General features: G+C 36.6%; 1 protein-coding gene across 1 annotated transcript in view; it reads left to right on the forward strand.

The window, feature by feature from the left end:
* LOC148946445 (carbonic anhydrase-like) overlaps positions 1–20,260 on the forward strand; it is a 98,236-nt gene that overhangs the window by 22,299 nt on the left and 55,677 nt on the right. The window contains exons 2-3 of the mRNA XM_089098469.1: positions 1,716–1,801; positions 14,398–14,488. Coding sequence (XP_088954595.1) covers positions 14,437–14,488 — 52 coding nt within the window. The 5' untranslated portion in view covers positions 1,716–1,801; positions 14,398–14,436. The remainder of the gene's footprint in view (positions 1–1,715; positions 1,802–14,397; positions 14,489–20,260) is intronic.

Below are 20,260 nucleotides of genomic sequence, written 5' to 3' on the forward strand. Positions count from 1 at the left end.
CTCCGTTCATCCAATAGAGCCTTTATAATCCCTAAGTGCGTTTCTAGTGCTGCCCAGCAATCTCCCATTTACAAATTGTAGGATCTTTATTGTTATTGATGTTTGTGTTATGTTTTTATTCGGATAAATTGAATTGAATTGCTTTCTATCCAGCCTAAAAATAAAGTGTATGTTGTTTATTTATATTATAGTTGTGATGATGTTCGGGGAGGGGGTACGAAACCGACATTGTACTCGGGTGCTGAAAACCCTAGCTACGCTTCTGCTGAGAGTTCTTGAAAAACGTATCTTACTTACGTCCTTGCTTTTGTCTGTTTTAGCCCTAACGAGACGACACTTCTTTTAAAGAATTCAGTACAAATGACATAAAGGGTGCAGAACAAGCACTATAAGTGACATGCAATCTGCCACTTCTACCCATTTTAATGGATTTAAACCCCTTCAATTTACGTACACTAGCAAGGCAATCAATTATAGTTTTGATAAAAGTTTTATAAGAGATAGGAAAAAAACCTTTGAATCCAAAATACTTGCAAGCAGCGAAAAGAACGACCAGGTACTTTCATGTCTGGCCACGACCTTTGGCTCACAATTTTTTTTTTTCAAAAGCGTTGCTAGATTTTCGGTTACTATGGGCTAGGATTCGCTCTTTACTGTTTAGCCCCTACGGGGGCAATCATGATATGGGTGACATAGGAAAAGTCAACGACCTTTTTCCCTGTATAAGAAAAAAAATGTAAAATTAAATTTTTTATTTATAGTTCTTGTGCAGCTTTTGGCTAGTCAAGGTGTGTTCCTCTGACATCTCAGTAGAAATTTCTTGGCATGACCCCTCCTACCATCCGATATTTTTCCTATTATTTTCGCATAATCCTCTGCTGAAAATTAAATAACTTTCGATTCCCAACTTTATTTGCAAGGCAAATGTAAGTATTCCAAGGTTGGTAAGAACTAAATCTATCATTTGTTTTCATATAAAGCGATTAGATGAGATCTTAAAAAAGTTGTTGGCTATGCTATGATTGTATATCAATAATATGCTTCCATTTGGATTAATATTGCTTATGATAAAATGAGTTGTAGGAATAAGTAAAGCTTTTCCCGATATCATGGCGCTTGACAAATACGAAATGCCCAACAAATAAAATGTTTGCTAAGGTTTAACATTCAATTGTAAAATGGCAAAAATACAAGCATATTGTCAGTTTTTTGTGTGGTACTACGTGATGGATCGTGTTTTAAATACTATTTTCTTTGTTCAATGTAAATAACACTAATACAGTCTACCGAACAAAGTCCAGAAAAAAGAGCCATAAAGGCCCACCAGAGGTCACCTACTCTCTCAAATCGTGTACACCTGTTGGCACGCGCCACACGTAGTAGAACTGTGCTAAACGGGAATAAAGAGATGTAGCGTGGCAGAAGTGTGCCACTCGTACCGCTACAAGATGTAAACTAGCTGATGGAGAGTTGAAGACCCCTGGAGGCCCGCTTAATCTCCAAGTTAAATAACCTTAAATCCTTGTGGATTTCCAAGTCATATCCCTAAATACATAGCAGGGGAAAAACAGCTTATGCAAAAATATTATATATAGTCCGCAAATTGTAGACTTCAGTCATGTTAATGAAGGCTTGAATTTGAGAGGTCAGGCTGTAAAGGCTACTTCATTGACCCTAATTCAACTTGCATAATTAATAATTTTATTTTTAATTAGGTTGGATTTCCAACTTGGGTTGCAGGCCGTACACTGACCTCTTTTACAGATCTCTGTGTTCAAGACCTTAGCGGAAAACAATTCAGGTAAGTCTCTTCTGAGCCTATTTTTTGACAGTTTACTTAATTAGTTGTCATTAAGTATTTTTTGCCTCCTGTCCGATGACAGATCTAGCTTTTGCAGGTACGCATAAAACAAACATATTCCCCGTAATTTTCTTCAGAAAATCTCTCCTTAGATTTAATTTAAAGCAAGCACTCCTTCACCGTCCAAACTTACCTCAGTCACCTTTCAAGAAATCTCCAAAGACGGTAGACAGGGACAAGGGGACCTCAACGAAGACAAAACACATTGAAAAGATTTGGTTGTATCGATTCGTGACGCCCGAAATATTTATAGTGTTTGTCGTCCTTGATTCGCTTGCAGCCTACGGGGCATATATATTTGGCAAAACAAACAGGAAAATAGAAAATATTTAGAAAAATATTGATTCGTTATACGGAACCAAAACTATTTTTCAGTTGCAGATTTTATGTAAAATATTGATTTCGGTCGGGTTGGATCGATATCACTCATGACTATGTGTATAGCTAAAAAAAAACATAATAAAAGCATATCTACCGCATAAGTCTTTTGTTTGCAGCCTATCCAAAGGTATTTATGCACTAGATATATTTATGCAATTGGGGACGTACACCTTTTAGTCTGAGTTGAATTTCAATGAGAATGGTTGCAAAAATCCAACTCTAAATCAAACATTTTAAGTAACTCCCATCTTGAGTATGTTGAAGGCCTCTAAGTTTGCTTTCCAAAAAGAAAAACGAGAAAGAGAAGCAAGGAATATCCACGTCAGTACTTCCATTTTTTTTGAAAAATCGGACAAATGTTCGTTTAAAATCGGTAAATTTTCAGTAGACTCGAAGAAACAAATCAGTGGAGAAAACGGTAAACGTTCTCCTTGCGATTCTGTTGAAATTATTGCATAAGACTTTTCAACGAAACACAGCAAAAGTTATCAAATCCTCAGTTTTGGACAGTTTTGAACTTTCGAATTTTTTGCTTGTAATCTGTACATAAAGAAGAAGAACAAATCACGTCAAAACATGGCTGTGCACGCTATTTTTAAACCCCAAGCTGTCCAAAGCTTCATTATTTACTCCCTCCTGTGAAGTCCGAATTTCCTTTAAATCTTTTGTTATCACTTCTTTCCGTCATCGGTGCCAATTCATGAGAATGTAGGGGGGGGGGGTCTGTTCTCTTATGAAGATAGAAAAAAGAACTTTTCAAAACCTATCGGGGACCTTTTTTTGCTTTCTGGATTTTTTTTATATTAACAAAAAAAGACCGCCGGTATTAAATAGCGAAACACAGCCCACACTAAACGAAAATAATAATTGGGGAAAACACGATGTGGGAGAGGTAGCTGTCCTTCGGTCACTTTAACTCCTTAAAAGGGCACTAGAACTTCTGATTTTCAACCCAGTGAGCCCTCTCTGAAGTTTATACGACGACCCTTCTCATAAAAACCTTGTATATCATCGGGGCATAACTTACAACACTTGCCCTCAGGACCAGTGGTGGATCCAGGGCGAGGGGCATGCACCCTCTCCTAACGTAGTCTAAAGTAGTGTAATTTACTTAATTAACGCATGATTGCGTTAATTAAACTTGCTCCTAACGCAAGTTTATCGGGTCAACCTATCTTGCGCCCCCCTAAAAAAAATCCTGGATCAACCCCTGCTCAGGAATGTGGGGGGGTGTCATCAAAAGCATAATTTCCAGAACTACGCAGAAGAAAGTGGCTATCTTAAAATTTTGATCGGATGTGTTTGGGCAAATGATGAGCGTGGGGAAGGGCTGGTTGTCCCCCAGTCACTTTTAACTGTTATAGAGGGCACTTGCCCTTTCAATTTCAAATCGAAAAAGCCCTTTTTGAAGTTTATACGACAACAAATGGCCATCTCAAAATTTATATCAGGTGTATTTCGGGAAAATACGACGTGCGTGTGTGGGGGAGAGGGTATCTACCCACCGATCACTTTAACTCTTAAAATTGGCAGCAGAACTTTTGATTACCAATCCCATGACCCCCCCCCCCCCCAAGAAATCAAAATTGCCAACAGCAGTGGAATTATAATATTTTAGCACACTTCTTCGGCAATGGTAAACCATGGTAGATTCGCAAAGGAACAGAAGGATTACTAGTGAGGGGGGACAGATGGATAGGGATTACAGAGGAAAAGAGGGATTACAAAAAAAGTTTTTGGATTTCTCGTAATCAAATTTTTTTTTTTTACTGGCTTGAAGTTTTGCACGAAACACAGGAGAAACAATCATATTTTAAAAGGTGCTGCTATTGAACATTTTGTTTCTGAAACAATGTGATTGTATTGCGGAAACTTACCACAAGCGAAACTCAATAAAATCAAAAGGATATATTTTATAATGATTATAGGAAAAAAAACGAATTATAACGAAGATATTATCGTGATAATATTTTTTGTATTATTATGATTTATTTTTGAACATTCAAAAAAGATGAAAGGATGGTGACTCTTACGCAGGAATTGTCCTCGGGGGGGGGGATAAATAACAAAAAACAAACATTATTTGATAATTTGTATAATAACAGCTTGTAAATACGGAAAATTCTAGGATTTTAGAGGACCTCTGCCCCCTACGTCTGTGACAGAATGTATCATTTTATTTGTTCTTACTTAAAAATTTTTTTGCAACGCATCTGTTCTTGAAATCTTCAATCTGTTACAAAATTTTGACGCATTGCTAGATATCATATTTCCGCTGGTCCACCATAGAAGACATATAATAATTAAAGTTACAAATCTGTTTTTCATACATTATTATTAGCCAACTAGTCTTGTGTGTTGCTTAAATGGCATACTTAAATGGCAGATACGGCAATCAGATTAAGTTTAACGGATTAGAATTACAAATTGGAAAAACTGATGCTTAACTGTTCATCTGAATATATATACAAAATTTTGTTAGCTTATTGACAGGCTATGTGGATAGGCTACATGGTGACTTTTTTTGTTAGCTAATAGGTAAACGAGCCAAAAGTTTTCCATATATATATATATATATATATATATATATATATATATATATATATATATATACAAGCTGACGAAAGCTGTGTATTTCAAAGCTGATAAACATAAAGCCATACAAAACTCATACAATCAAACTTTACATCGTCACTGATACAAATAAATGCAACTTTATATTTACGGTCTTTAAAATAAGATTACCTATTGACACTGTGTGTCTTGACGTTGATTTAAGGATCCCCAATGACAGCTCGAGATTACCACAATTAAACAAAATTCCCCCTTAAATTCACCAATTCATTGCACTTAACAAGAAAATATGCCTGACCTTCCCCCAAAATATCGCACAGGGGTAGATTCGGGATCTAGGTGGAAAAGTAAATTCCGTCCAATTAAACGGTAGTGACAATTGGCTCACATTCGAATCAAAATTTTTATATACTTAATTGATAATTTTTAACAAATAATTATCTTTACCCGAACTCTGTTTAGTTCTTGTATAGAAACACAAACGGGTCGAAGCACTTTTACCAACACCCCAACGCTGGGTCTCTTGGTATTCTAGCATACTCATTAAATCTCTAAGAAGAACAATCTCGCTTTCTGTCGTTATGCCCATGTTCGTGCGCCACGGTCGTTATTCCATAAAACAGTTCGAACTGTAAGGTATGGCTCTGCCAAAAAGCAAACGAAATTATAAAAAAAACAGAATTTTCAATGACTAATGCATCAACAGAATTGGCTTTTTATGCTGATTTCAAATAAGGCTCTCGACGTTTACCCCCTGGCGATTGCCCCCCTGAAACCCCCCCCCTTCCCCTTGGAAATTAAGGCGCTCCAAATTTGAGAAATTTATTTGGGTTTTATTTTTTTTTATTTCCGTAGGGGGAACGAATTCCGTAGGGGGACTTGTGTATTATGCGCCACTCACTCAAGCTTACGCTGTATAAAATTCGAGAGCACACCAGCTTTTTTATTAGTTTCTTTCTTACTTTAGAAATAAATTTGGGCTATAGATTTGCATATTAGGGGGGGAAGGGGTTAAAGTATAACGGGTCCGCATGCAAAATTGGTACAAGTATTCTGAATATTAGATAGATAGACAGAGAATTTTATTTTAAAGACAAATATACGGCCCTTAACATAGTAAAATAACATAAATGAAAGGCAAAAATAACATAAACTTTGATCAGCGACCATCATAAAACACTTAAATTAAACACTAAATTAACCTAATAATAGTACTTAATAATTGGAAAATCGGCCATACCATGAAGGAATTGTTTTCTGACTTCAAACCACTGTATATATAATTAGGTATTCTGTCACTTGTCTTTGTCTTGTCTCATGTTAAGATGAAAGAAACTAACGAAGAAACCGGTTTGATCTCGAGTTTTATACAGCGTAAACTTGAGTGAGTGTCGCATAATACACAAGTACTAAAATTCCTTCCCCCTACGGAAATAGAAAAAATAAAATTTCAAAAACTCAATCAAATTTGGAAAGCCTTATTTTTTCCGCGGGGGGGGGGGGTATTTTCCGTGCGGGGGTGGGGTGTATTTTCCGTTGGAGGGGGTGTATTTTCCGTGCAGGGGGGTATTTTCAGGGAGGGCATTTTCCAGTGGGGGGGGTTCCGTGGGGGTTGTTTTCCGGGGGGGAGAACGCCGGCCACCAATCTCTATATACCTTCGTTTTCTCAATAAAAGTAAAGCCTCTTTCATGACGAGATTAAGGTACCGTGTATTCGTTTAAATCAGTATTGGAGCTGAAAAGACTTCATTGGCTTAGCCAGGTCCAACAGTAAGGAAAATTTGGTATTATTTTTGAAATTGAACACTTTAAGCTATTGGCCTCTCTTAAGCTGTTAATTTTGTTCAAGCGAACATGACTGCTATGCTTTTTGCAACAGTGGTTGAAATTTTTTTCATATGATGAAAACCAAAGGCGTATTCAGGATTTTTCTTCAGGGGGGGCAAAAAATTTTTACAAAATACATCAAAAATTTATTTATATGTATTTTTCTTACTTTTATACCGGTCAGGAAAAAATCTCGCCAAGGGGGGATTCAAACCCGGCAGCCCCCCTGGATGTGGTCTTGCTGAAAACCAAAATGACTTCTTAGTGTTATTTCTTAGCTTATTAAAAAAAAAAATTAATTCAAATTTAATAATTAATCACTATTTAGATGCAGCCTTTTGAGGTCCAGGTAATCCAAAGAAGGATCTAATTTTGTCTGTATGTCTTCTTTTTGATTTTACCACCAATGCAATATCATCTGCAAACAAAAGCATTGAAATGCCATATTCCGTAATTTCAAAATTGGGGCCCACCTGCTTTATATAAAACCTACTGTGGAATTAATAAATAAATAAAACCTAGCCTAGGTAAGTGTGAGCTACCTTGCTTCGGTCCTATGTTACTATTGAAAACAATATATAAGTGAAAACTTCAATCCGTCAGGCATGTAAGCAGCCAGTTTTTCCGGCAGGTGGGGGGGGAGAGCATGATAGAAACACAAACTTTGTTTCACTGTTTAAATAAGAAGTGCCCAGAATTTCAGAAAACTATTAAATTTCGAGGGGTCTGAGCTATTTTTCTTGGTACGTCTCTGCAATCGGTGCCAAATATGTGAAGTAACTCTTCCTTTTTTGCACCAGTCTTCATAATGGCAGAAATGGTTTAAAAAATTTAATTTCATGACTGAAACTGAAACTAACTCCTAAAACGCGAGACTTATACAAGCACCTATACGGTAGCTTTAATCAATTGACTAACTGGATCAACATTCCTACTCGCTAGTTTTATCGGGCCAAAATCGTTATTTTTCGCCCCCAAATGGCTTCACTGACAGAGTAAAGAAGAGCACAGAAAAAAACATCGCTGAAATGTTCGCTACTTCTTCAATCCCCTACCAGGGATGTAATCCCCCTCCCAGTCGAGTTCATCATTGCTACCTATGAACAGGCCCAAGGGGGAAAGGGTTAGGTGGTTTGAACTACCCCTCCCCAAAATATTTGCCCGGCTCGTAACAACATGAATAAAATAATTTATACGTTTTTTAGTTCATTTTGTGTACCGTCCCCCCCCCCGAAAATAAAAGCCCTTTTGTAAACCTCCCCCCCCCAAAAAAAAAAAATACTGGACACCCCTGTCAGTGAAGACTAATATCTTAGGTTTTGGCTCGCCATATAATTTATTTTTAGACATCTCTGATTCTCCGGGTTAAGAATGTTTGGCCACTTCTAACAGCTGCCAAAATATACTTGTTTCAACTTTCAACCAAAGATCTAGAGACGTATGTAGACGTAACATTGACAAATGCGTAAGGCTGTGGAAATGGCGAGACGAAAAAGTATGCAGCTCTCGTCTGGTTTGCTAGCCATTCTTCGAAACATTTTAGCACAAGTAATGATACCCAAAGATATACGCAATAGGGTGGCTGGCGTCCCCCCAGAAAATACCTCCCCGGAAAATGAATCCTGTGGAAAAAACGCAGAAAATACATCACCCTCTCCTCATCTCTCCCACAGAACTAATTCTGTATTTATCTGATAGCTCAATGAGAGCTGGGATATTTTAGCATTAAAATGCATCCTTTGAATTATCTCTCTCCCTCCATAACTACAAAACCATCAGAGATCCCCATAGTAGAAGTTTAAGTGCCTTTTTTAAGTTTTGTAATTAGTCCATAACTTACAGATATTATTTGTTAGCGGAAAACATACGAGTACTTTTCCTGGGGGAGCTTTCTGCAGGAGAGGGGAATTGTCTGGAGGAATTTTCAGCCCAGAGAAAATTTTAATAATTTTAATATGGATATTAAACTAACAATCCACGGTTATTTGTTTTTTCTAGTAAAGTGCAAATTATGTTCAGGTCTTGAGAATGCGCAGGGATTGCTAGCCCTATTCGTGTTAACTTTTGCTCGTTTTGAGTTTGACTAGGTATATTCGTTTTGGGTTTAATTTATTTGTTAATGGTGATTTGTGGCAGTTTCACACTTCGAAGATAAGAAAAACTAAATCGTAGAATCTGACAACACCTTCGTCCGTAAAAGCTTAAACAATAAGAATTTGTTGGTTCCCAAAGCCAACTATCCTTCCAAAGGAAAGCTAAACCTTCTTCAACTTTTTGATACCATATGATTTTAGCTTAATTTTGATGATTTTTCGCCTACGTTTACCATTTTTTGTTTTTTTCTTCCTTTTTTTTATTAGGCGCCCGCTCTCACAGAACTTTGTATACTTTAATATAAAGTTCTTTTCAAAAGAAATTGAACTGCGGCTTTTTTCTAAATTTTTAATATACTTATGGTGTGCAAATTCCTCTTTTTCACTTTCCTTAGCACTTCTCAACTAAACTAAAAAAAAAAGAAGACACAACTCAAATACAATTCTCAAATTTTGAAAAACCCTATTTTCCGGGGGGATTATTTTCTGCGGGAGGTTATTTTCAAGGGGAATATTTTCTGGGGGGCTATTTCCCAGGGGATATTTTCTGGGGAGTGTTTTCCGCGGGGGGGGGGGGTATTTTCTGGGGTGGTAAGCACCTATAACCATGCCAAAAGAGATTTGAGCATCCCATAGATTTGCAATATTATTGGTAATTTTTTTTTGTAATTCAGCAAATAATACACCACCTGATGTAATTCAGTAAATTTACCACCTGAGCTTTACAAAATTTTGCGATAAAGTTCTGCCGTTAACCCAGAGTTGCGGTATTTTAAAATGTAACATGTGCAGCACAGTAGACAGAATATAGACTGTGATGTGCAGAAACTGCAGAAACTACTGAGAACCCCGCCCTTACTGTTTTTTTTTGTATTTGTGAGCCGCATAAATAACAAGGTGTCAAGGACAAATTGGCTTTCGATTTGTCATTCGTTTAAACTTGAAACTGCCTTTTCCAAATTTTACTGCAAAATAACACTAGTTGTAACGAGTTTCAAAACAGAAAAAAGACTATTACCTCGTAACACATTGTTAGAAATAACCAGCAAACCGATGAAACTGTTTTTCCTATGTCACGGAAAAAATTATCGTAATTGTTTTGTTTTTGTCATTGGTCAAAGTATAATTGTATCTACCTGCTATTGAGAGGACGTCATTATTTTTTGTTTCTGTCATTGCGAAAAGTGTTATTGTTTTTAACTGTCATCACCACAAGCACTGTCGTTTTTCAGTGCTACCAACTCGGGGGCACCACTTGGATGGGCAGAAGGTGGCCATTGCCATCCTCCTAGAATTCTTGAAATCCCCAACCCTGGATTTTGAAAAACCATTTTTATTATGCGCTATGTATGGCCTGTGTGGTCTCAGAGCGTATTTACCCTTTTTGTTATTTTCATTGAAAAACATAGTAAAAAATGGCTTTTCCTAGATTTTGAAAAATATTTTTTTTGTATCTTAACTAAAAAAAAAAATTCTTGTTCCCCCTAAGTTTTCGTAAATAGGCAAGCCTGCATTAATTATCTTTGCCACGCCTGTTAAAATGTGTTCTAGTGAAAAACATTTGTAAAATACATATTCTAGACATTGTACCATTCTTACATGAATTTTTCAAATCTTGTACAAACCACAACTCCTACAAAAACTTCCCCTACCAAACTCCTACAAAAAAAGTTTTTTTAGTGAATTAAAGGGCGAAATCGAAAATTAAAATAAAAACCAATTGTTATTTCCCAGTTTATGCACCATACATATAAAAAACTGGTTCAAATAAGCTGACTCGCAATATTTTCTTATAACTCTAGAATCATGAAAAACTACTAAAAAAAGCTACTAAGACAGGGGGGGAAGTATATTACTCAAAACCCAAACCCACCGCAACAAAAAAAGAATAGGAGCAGAAAATTCCTTAAGTAGCCTGTAGAAAAGAAAAGATTTATATACAAGACTCTCAATGATCTTCCAGTGCCCTGGAAATCAATGGATCTTAGTCAGGGCCGTATCCTGGATTTTTTCGGGTTGGGGGGTACTGAATTTCTTAAACGCATCAAAAATTTGTTTATGTTCATTTTTTATTATGTCAGATAAACATTTCGAGGCGAGAGGGAATTCAAAACCCCTACCCCACCTGGATATGGCCTTGATTTTAGTAAACAATTTTAATTCTATAAAAAAAAGCATTCAAGCAAGCTCAGCTTTGACTGAAGTGCTATTTTTTCAGAATTTTATAGTTATATATTTTAAACATTATTACCGTAGGGCTGGAGAAAACACCATACCAAAAATTTGCACAGAGAGCATAAACCTTGACACAATAAATAAGTCCTTCTCATACTTCAATTCTTTACAAAATCTTCTTTATATATCCAAAGCAACAGAGCTACCGTTTCACCCGTTCATCAAGCTCATCCAGCTATTATAAAAAACATGTGATCAACCGAGCGAAAATTAACAACAGTTACTTAATTCAGATAAACCAGTACTTTTCGCCGTGCCGGGGTTTCTACAATTAGTTTATTATCACCGGATAAAATGTACCTAAGGTATTTTGCCCGTGAAATCAGTTATTAACATTATTATTTAGTTTTGATTTTTGGCAAGTTTCGGAAAATTTATTTATTTTTCTATTGTAAAGTAGTCAAACCGTCTGGCGCGTTCAGATAATTTTCAAAGCAGGGTTACAAATTGTGGGTATTAGGAAAAACTTGTTTTCGGGATTTTCTTTTTTTAATGCCCCCTCCTAGATTTTGAAAAATATCATTCATTTGGGGCTCCACTTAAAAAAAGAGAAAAAAGTCCTTGCCCCTAATTTTTCATAAATTGGCAGCAGTGGCACCTTCGGAACGTGTCCAAAGCAGGAGTGCCAACGAGGGATTTTTGATAGCTCTCTTTTTGGTATTTTCCTTAAAAATGAAAAAAGCTAAATTATTCTCTCCCAAATATTCTGAAAATCACATATTTTTTTTGTATATCATTAAAAAATCCTTGCTCCCCTCTACAGTTTCATCGTGAACTGGCATTACCGCTTCAGTAGCTCGGACGCAGTAAATCTTATAAATACCTAGTCTTAAGAAAACATTGGTTTAAAAAAGGAATTGTTTCATCAACCCTCCATATCCCACCCTTGCAAAGTAGACTTCTTTGCTGTGATATCGTGGCGGCATTCCCACCTATTGACCCCTTTTAAATATAGAAAGCAAATTTTATTTTCATCCTAAAAGATAAAACTTCTAATCGTGTCTACAACTTACTGTCAAATCGAAGAGTATTTCTGTAGGCTTGGTCTAAACGTTTCGCACAAACCTATTCCTCCTCCGATTTTGGAAACTTTTGAAGGGGATTGAGCTTATTAGCTCTTGATGATTCTAAATGTATCCTTGAATTGACATTAAATAAAGAAGGAGCTAAACAGGGCCTTCAAATAGTTTCCTTTTTTGGTTGGGGGGGGGGGGGTATTTTCATGCAATTTTTTACAAGTCTGCATTCTAGTTCTCTTTACTTTCATACAACACTAAAAATTAGTGTAACACGACAAATTACGAATTGATAATTACAATTGTTTTATTTATTATAAATTGTTTATTTATTATAAAAAAGAACAAAAAGTGTTTATGTTTTCATCAACCGAACAATACTGAAAATATAATATTTTCAGTAAGGCGCAATCAACAACCAAAAGTTAAACTGGGAGAAACGTGGTAGAAGGCCCTTTCTATTTAGGGTAACTTTTATCATGTCTGAATACCCCCTGGCTCCATCTTGTTGTTTTAAAAATTCAATAGGACTGAATTCTAGGGGGTTTATAGTAGCTCCTCAACTAGGGACGTAGCTCCAGCATTTTTTTTTGGCGGGGGGGGGAGATGGGTCCATATCCGGATAGTCAAGGCGCATGGGCTATAAAGTAATTTTTTCTATCCTAATTACTAAGGGGGGGGCAAATTCCTCCCTTACCCCCTGAAACGATGCTCCTATCCCCAATAGAAAGTGTTTGCGGTTTCAATGTGTATAGGTGGCAATAAGGCTACAAACCTTTGCCTAGACATTTGCCCTGTGCTCCTGTTTCATAAAACCGATATTTAGAAGACCAAAATATAATAATTTTAAGTATTATAGATAATGTATACAAAGTAGTTGTCTTCCAGATACGATACTGTGAAAAAGAAGAAACTTGTTTCCTTGAATTTACTTGTTTAAATTTGAATTTTCCAAATACAATAGCTGATTAGTTTCAGTTAGTGGCGTCAATTCATCAGTTGCGTTCTGTTCAGCGCTTCCACTATCCCCGAATTGTTGGAGGTTTATCCGAAAATATCGTAAAAACGAAACGGCAAAAACGCTTGGGCCTAGAAGCGTCAAAGCTTTAAACTTGGCCCTACCCCTCCCCCTCCCCCCAATTTACGCCATTGGTTTGAATTTTGATTAACTGATTATTTTCAAATTCCGGAGAAATTCTAACCTTAGTTCGAGTAGATAGTAAAACCTTAGAATATGGGAATATTAAATTCTCTTATAAGGAGGGAGAATGAATACCCGCTTCTCTTTGTAGGAAGTTGCGAAACTGTTCCGTTTCTTCAAAAGATTTCAGAGATCGATTAACTAGATTAACTAAAGAAACTAGATTAGTACTAATCACCGAAATCTTTGATGTCATAAAAAAGGAAATTGAGTCTAATATATTTCTGCTCAGTGAACTCAAAGTACATTTACAATATCTACGAAAGAGTATGGGTAACTTATAAGAGCAGAAAGTGGTGCGGGCATTGACAAAAAACTATCAACACCATCAAATGTATGGCGTCACATCGCATTTTTTTAAGCTTTGCAATCATTTTTCCTGTCGGGAACTAAGATCAGACACTTTTCTACCTTAATTTTGCCGACTGTATTAATTAAATTAATTGAAGAAATGCCAACTGTCACCACACTCTAGATGGCGTTGATAGTTTTTTTTATCGATACTACTGCCAGTTTCCCCTCTTATAAGTTACTCATACTCTTGGATATCTCCCCTTTTCATTATGACTAGTAGTGGGAATTTTCTATAAGAAATAGAAGTTTTGTTTTAGTGGGGAACCCTTCCCCTCCAAAAGAAAAACGAACAAAAAACTTGCAGTGTTCGATGACAATTCAGGGACAATTCACGAAAATGTAGGAGAGATCAAAATGAATTTCTTAATTTAAAGTTGGGGCAATGTGCTACCTTTTTTTCGATTTTTTTTCTGATGAAAATACAAAAAAAAAGTATTTTTCCATGAAAAGACAAAAAAAAAAAAATTTTTCCAAATCTAGTGGAGAAAGGAAAAACTTGACACTCCTGCAACAACTTATAATTTTTTCTTAGATCCAAATATCTTTTTATCAGCTTTTCAATGAATTTTTTAAGTGCAATAAATATATTCCTTTAATTTTAATCTTTTAATTTTGTTTCATGTCATTTGAGCTTAACTGTATGCGTCATACAAGTTATTGCTAATACTACTTAAAACAATATTAATTACTGATGAAGCATAAAAAGGCTGATAAGATTTATATCTATTAGAATCGTTTAGAAAAGTCTGATAAGAGGTCAAATTTGATAATCAAGCATTATTTTTTTTGGATAATTATTGCTCAGTCTCTAGAGTGATTAAGATCCGGTAATACCAAGGCACTTTTTCCTTTTAGGATTTCAAAGCTTTGAATTAGCAATTCGAAACTGGAAAAATGGCTTATCGGGCAGCAGGTTTAATCATGATTTTCCTGTTTTTTGTTACAGGTAAGTTTTTTTCAAGTAATTAGATTTAGTATCTATATACAAAATGTGTCTTTACAAACAAATTTAAGTATTTACAGAGACATTACTATGAATTCTATAATAATTTTCTAAAATAATATCGGGGGACCAAGCTTCGCTCGGTGAAAAGAATTATATTTTCTTTTAAACTTTAACTTCATCTTATTTTGTATGTTGTAGACAGTAAAACTATTAGGGTGTTGGATGTCTGGATATTTGTGAAAGAAAACTGTTTTTCCAAGATTAATTGAGGCCCTAAACGAATTTTCTCAAAGTCGTGACCTAAATAAGTCGTTTTTTACAACAGAAAACAAACGAATATATTTTTAAGAGTAATCGTATTTAATGAAAAATAATCACCGAGCGAAGCTTACCCCTAGTAAGTGAATTATTAATTTAATTTTCTGGCGCAATACATAGCATTTAATGAAAAGCAATTAAGAATCCAAAAGTTACTTCACGGCTATCAAGGGAGAATGTGTTCTCTAAAAGCTCGGAATCAGCTGATTTTTTAACGAAGAAATTATGGCTTGAAACTATGCCCAAGGTTTTAACCTGCAGAGGGGTATCTAATTTCAGTCAGCAGAATATTAATGAAAATTTTAGGGGGAAGCGAATTTTCCTAAAATCGCGACCTATCTAGATCGACTTTTCCCATCGGAAAATAGTAGTATGCCAGTTTTTGTAAAAACGATATTGCCGTTTTCAGGAAAATAATTAGAGATACAAATATTGATCGTTAACAAGCTATATTTGAGAACAGTCTAGTATATCGGCTCTTTTAGAGGAAAGACTATAATAACTACAAAGTAATAGCCTACCATTTGATTTCCTAATATACCTCTTAAAGAGTTTCCTAACTCTTTCTAAATATAATGGTAGCTACCATAACAGTACTCCTTTTCCTCCTTAATGGGGTCAGATATAGTACCAGATAAACGCCTAGAACCTTGTCTGGTATACTATACACTGATTTATAAAATGATATTTTTATTAAGATACTGCTTTGCTACAGTTTTTTTTAATATCCTAGTACGGTTCTAGGCGTTTACCCCCCCCCCCTTGCGATTACCACCATCCCCTGGAAAATACCCCTCCCCGGAAACTACCCCCCCCCCCTGCCACGGAAAATACCCCCACACGGAAAATATCCCCCCGCGGAAAAAAACCGTGGAAAATTAAGGCTTTCCAAATTCCAATCTTGACGACCCTTCAAAACAGGCTCTTGCTATTAATAAATCCCTGGCCATGAAGCTATTCACAGCATAAAGCCTTCTGGCGATAAGCTGTTTGTTCAGATATAGTCAATCTGCAGCAAAGTATAATCACCTACGGAACAAGTACTGACAAAACTCTCCAAAAGTGACCCCGCGTACCTCAGCGCCTCTAGACGCAAAATGTTGTACTACTTAATCGCTCCGAGCCAAAGTACTTTACTCCGGCCAATAATTATGCTAGAGCGTGATTCAGGCGACGAGTGGCCGGGATGAATTGTGTAACTACGGTTTTTAGTTCCCAGGTTCGCATAGGTATACAAAGGGTCACTTTTTTTGTGTGAAGAGGATAGGTTTTGTCAGTACTTGTTCCGTAGGTGATTATACTTTGATCTGCAGCAAAGATTTTCAGCGATGCGGTTCCAACCGTATTGAATAGCTGTGACGTCATGATGCAAGCAAAGAAATTTCATGACATTGTTAAGGGGGTGCCCGCTAATTATGAGGCGATAGTTTTTAAGGAATGTGAAGGTGTCATCGACGCTGAACGTTTGGGAAAATCCCTGGCTGTGAAAATTACCTTTACTGATGCTGTAGCCCAGAGTAATAGCCTACGACTCGGGCTCAAGGTGGGTTATGAATCATTCCGGGTCTCTGAATTCCTGCGCCCGCCCCCTTGCTATCATAACTGTCAATCTCCCAACCACATGAAAACCAAATGCGATAAGCCAACAAAATGCAGTCGCTGTGCCGGCTCTCATGTGTCATCCCGTGATTCCCCTGTGTTTTTGATCAAAAATGCGCAAATTGTGAGGGTAATCACGCATCGTATAGCCTAAAATGTCGTATTCTGCGTGATGTCCTGAGCAAACATATGATTAGGAAATGACTGTCGAGTTGTCTGTCTCAATCTGTTCTTTTGATATCAATGGCACGAAAGATAAAGATGGCTAATTAAATCAAAAAATAAATGATTTTGACATTTTGTTCTGGCAAGATCATTTACTTCCCGCCATCTCCGTTAACTCTCTACGAAGAAGTAGCCCCTAAATTGTTTTTACCACCAATGTCCGAAAAACAAAAGGCCGACCTTCCGGGGGCCTTGCATGTGTTATTAAACAATTAGCTACTCCTTTATCACCTATCTTATTTCAATCCTCTGATAGTATTATGGCAATACAACTACGTCATCTTGTATTTATAAATGTATATCTTCCCTGCGACCAGAAACGTCTAGCTTCACTTACTAAGTTTTCTAATGCCTGCTCGTCCCTTAAAACCCTGTTATGCAATATTGAAAAGCATGGGTATCGTTGGCTAACGATAGGTGAATTCAATTGTGATATTTATAGCTCCTCTACTCGTACCAACTTAGTTTTAGATTCGTTGCCTATTGGTTACCGCAAAGTACCCAAAGCTCTTAATTACAGTTATATTCATAATAGTGGTACTGACCAATATTGATCATTGTATTTGCTCTGTCGATGTTCCCTGTTCTGTCGTTAATGTCGACGGAGAAGAACGTGATTTTGACCACCTTCACCTTTCCCTTACTGTGACACTAACCGCTGATCCATCTAATCATCCTTGTGCTGCTAATAAAAAATGGTGTATGAAGTGAGAGTGGAGCAAAGCCAATTGGACCTTATATATTTCTACCCTAACAGCTCTGTTGTCCTGCGTCAAGATCCCTTTTAATGTACAGTGCACGAGTGTTTTTTCGCCACAAGCCAGAGTGTAACTGAATGTTTATTACCTTCACTTAGTTATGTGCACGAAACAGGCTCAGGATGTGGCTATCCCCCTTGTCCGGGTTGAACTCCAATCAGGAAGTCGGATATGGAGCGAATACCCGCGTCTTCAAGCCGGTAAAAGTCATGTTAAACCCTACATTCGCATCTGGATTGCGCGTGGGTGGCCCTTGCGAGGCTAAGTGTTTGAAATAAAGAGTAAGACAGAAGCGGAGTTTAAACGGTATCTTTGTTTGGTTCGATATAATGGTGCTGAGTTCCCTAAAAGGGTAATACAATGGAAAGAAGTTATTAATACGTCCAAATTTGATTCATTAGGGATCAGTGATGTTATCCCGGATTCGTCTTGGCTTGGGCATTATAAAAATATTTTTATAAGATTGAGCATAGTGTTTATTATCATTTTCAGGGTTTAGTTTCTAAATTATTGCCACCTAAGTTTTGCAACGTCATGTTATTCCCGTCTCAACTAAAAGTATTGCTAATTGTATGCTTAAACTTAGGTCTAAATCAAGTGATCTTGATGGGATTAGCGCTCACCATTTACGTTGTGATCGTCCGGCACTAGTCGCTCAGCTCCAGTTTCTTTTTCAGTTCTGTTTAAGTTTGTCAATGGTGCCTGATTCTTTCCTTTGCGGAACGGTAACTTCGATTCTTAAACACGGAAGATACTCTTTTGATTGCAGTTAATACAGGCCCATCACTGTTGCTTGCAATATTAGTAAAGTTTTGAATATGTTTTGCTCCCATATATTATTGAACGAACTGAGAGAGACTCTAACCAATTTAGATTTCTACTTCGTATTGGGTGTCAACATGCACATAAGGTTTTAGATTCAACTCTTTATGATGCCTTGTCTAAAGGTTATGAATTACATATTTGCGCTTTGGATTTATCTAAAGCCTTCGATAGTATTTGCCATGCACAAATGTGGCACTCTTTGTCAGAGTTTGGAGTGAACCCTTTTGTCATACATGTACTTAAATTTCGGTATAGTAATTCGTTTCTTCGTTTAAAATCTGGTACAGGGTACTGCGGTAATATACCAATTCAATCTGGAGTACGACAGAGTGGGGTGCTATCATCTTATCTATTTAGCTTGCATAATGCATTCAAAATGTGTTGTTAGGAATCAAGCCTTCGTATTTTTATAATCTATCTGATATGTCTTATATTGCGTATGCGGACGACCTGCTAGTTTTAAGCTGGACCAAGTCTATTTTGGCATTACCTGTCCAACGTATTTTTATGAAGTTTCGGGATGTTGGTATTTCTTTGAATGGTGATAAATGCGAATATTTAGTTTTCAGTCCCAAATCATCAGCTCATAATTTGCCCTGTGGACCCTCAGTAATTCGCAATGTTACGAGTTTATGGTGGTTAGGAATTAGTATTTGTTCTACACTCACTTGTTTGCGACTTCAAGTTCTGAGAGATGTTAAAGAAAAGTTGAAGATCGGATATGCGAAAATTGTACCTAACCGTGGAAAATATTCACGTCGAGCTTTAGCTAAAACGTAATCCATATATTGTGACCATTCTGTCTTGTTTTTTAAGTGGAATGTATTCGTTATTGAATAAGAATGATTTTCGCCAGATGCCTATCGCTTATTTTAGATATTGCAAATTTTTACTGTAACTTCCCACTTCATATCGTAATACACGTATTGTTGAGAAGTATCGTGCTACCGACATTATCCAATCGTTTGAATTGCTTAGTAATAATTTAACAGGACATGCCTTTGTGTCCCTAGGCCCAAACCATAATATTATCCGTGTGTTTTTGTCAGTGATTAAGGTTTAAGTCATCTTTGTTTTTGTGTATTTGATTGATTTTTTTTTCTTTTTACTGTAATTTACTCCGCTTGTTTTGTATAAAAGTGGGTTGTAAATAAATTATTATTATTATTATTACTCAAGTTTACGCTGTATAAAATTCGAGAACACACTAGTTTTTCGTTACTTTAGAAATAAATTTGGGCTATATATTTGCATATTAGGGGAGGGGGGTAAAGTATAGCGGGTCTGCATGCAAAATGTGTTTGGCACAATTATTCTGCATATTAGATAGATAGAAAGAGAAGTGTGTTTTAAAGCCAAATATACGGCCATGAACACAGTAAAATGGCATAAATGAAAGGCACAAATAACATAAACTTTGATCAGCGATCATCATAAAACACTTAAATGAAAAACTACATTAAACTAATAGTAGTACTTAATGCTACTAATAATGCTACTAATAGTAGTACTTAATATTACTTTACTGATTTTTATTTTTTAATTTTTTTTTTTTTTAATATCCCAAATTAAGTGTGAAACATAATTTGCAAAAAAATCCTACTTTCAATTTTTCTAGCAATGTTGGAATTTCTGCACTGTCAGTGGCGGCAGCAGTTTTTGTTCTTGGTACTTTAATATTCAGAGAGATGTTGCGCTCACTATTAAAGAACGCCGTTTGAAATGGTTGGGCCATGTTTTACGGAAGCCGCCAGAATACTTGCCTCGCCAAATACTTCTAGTCGAGCCTATTAGCTCCTGGAAGAGACGCCAAGGAGGACAGAGGAAAAACTGGTGGAACCTGGCCAAATCAGACCTTGAACCTATCGGGGGATTCAGAAAGTTCGGACACAGATGGTCAACTCAGTGGCTTACTTTTGCAGAGCAGCTGGCAGAAGATCGCTCAACATGGTCCAAGAAGGTCTCCAAGATCATCGATGCCGGGCGAGGTGGAAACGCCTGATTCCCGCCACAAGTACAAAGTACAAAAGTAAGTACTTTAATGTGC

The sequence above is a fragment of the Artemia sp. Qi Xiang Cuo genome, chromosome 12, assembly GCF_049724085.1.
Source record: "Artemia sp. Qi Xiang Cuo chromosome 12, ASM4972408v1, whole genome shotgun sequence".
Taxonomy (NCBI): Eukaryota; Metazoa; Arthropoda; class Branchiopoda; order Anostraca; family Artemiidae; genus Artemia; species Artemia sp. Qi Xiang Cuo.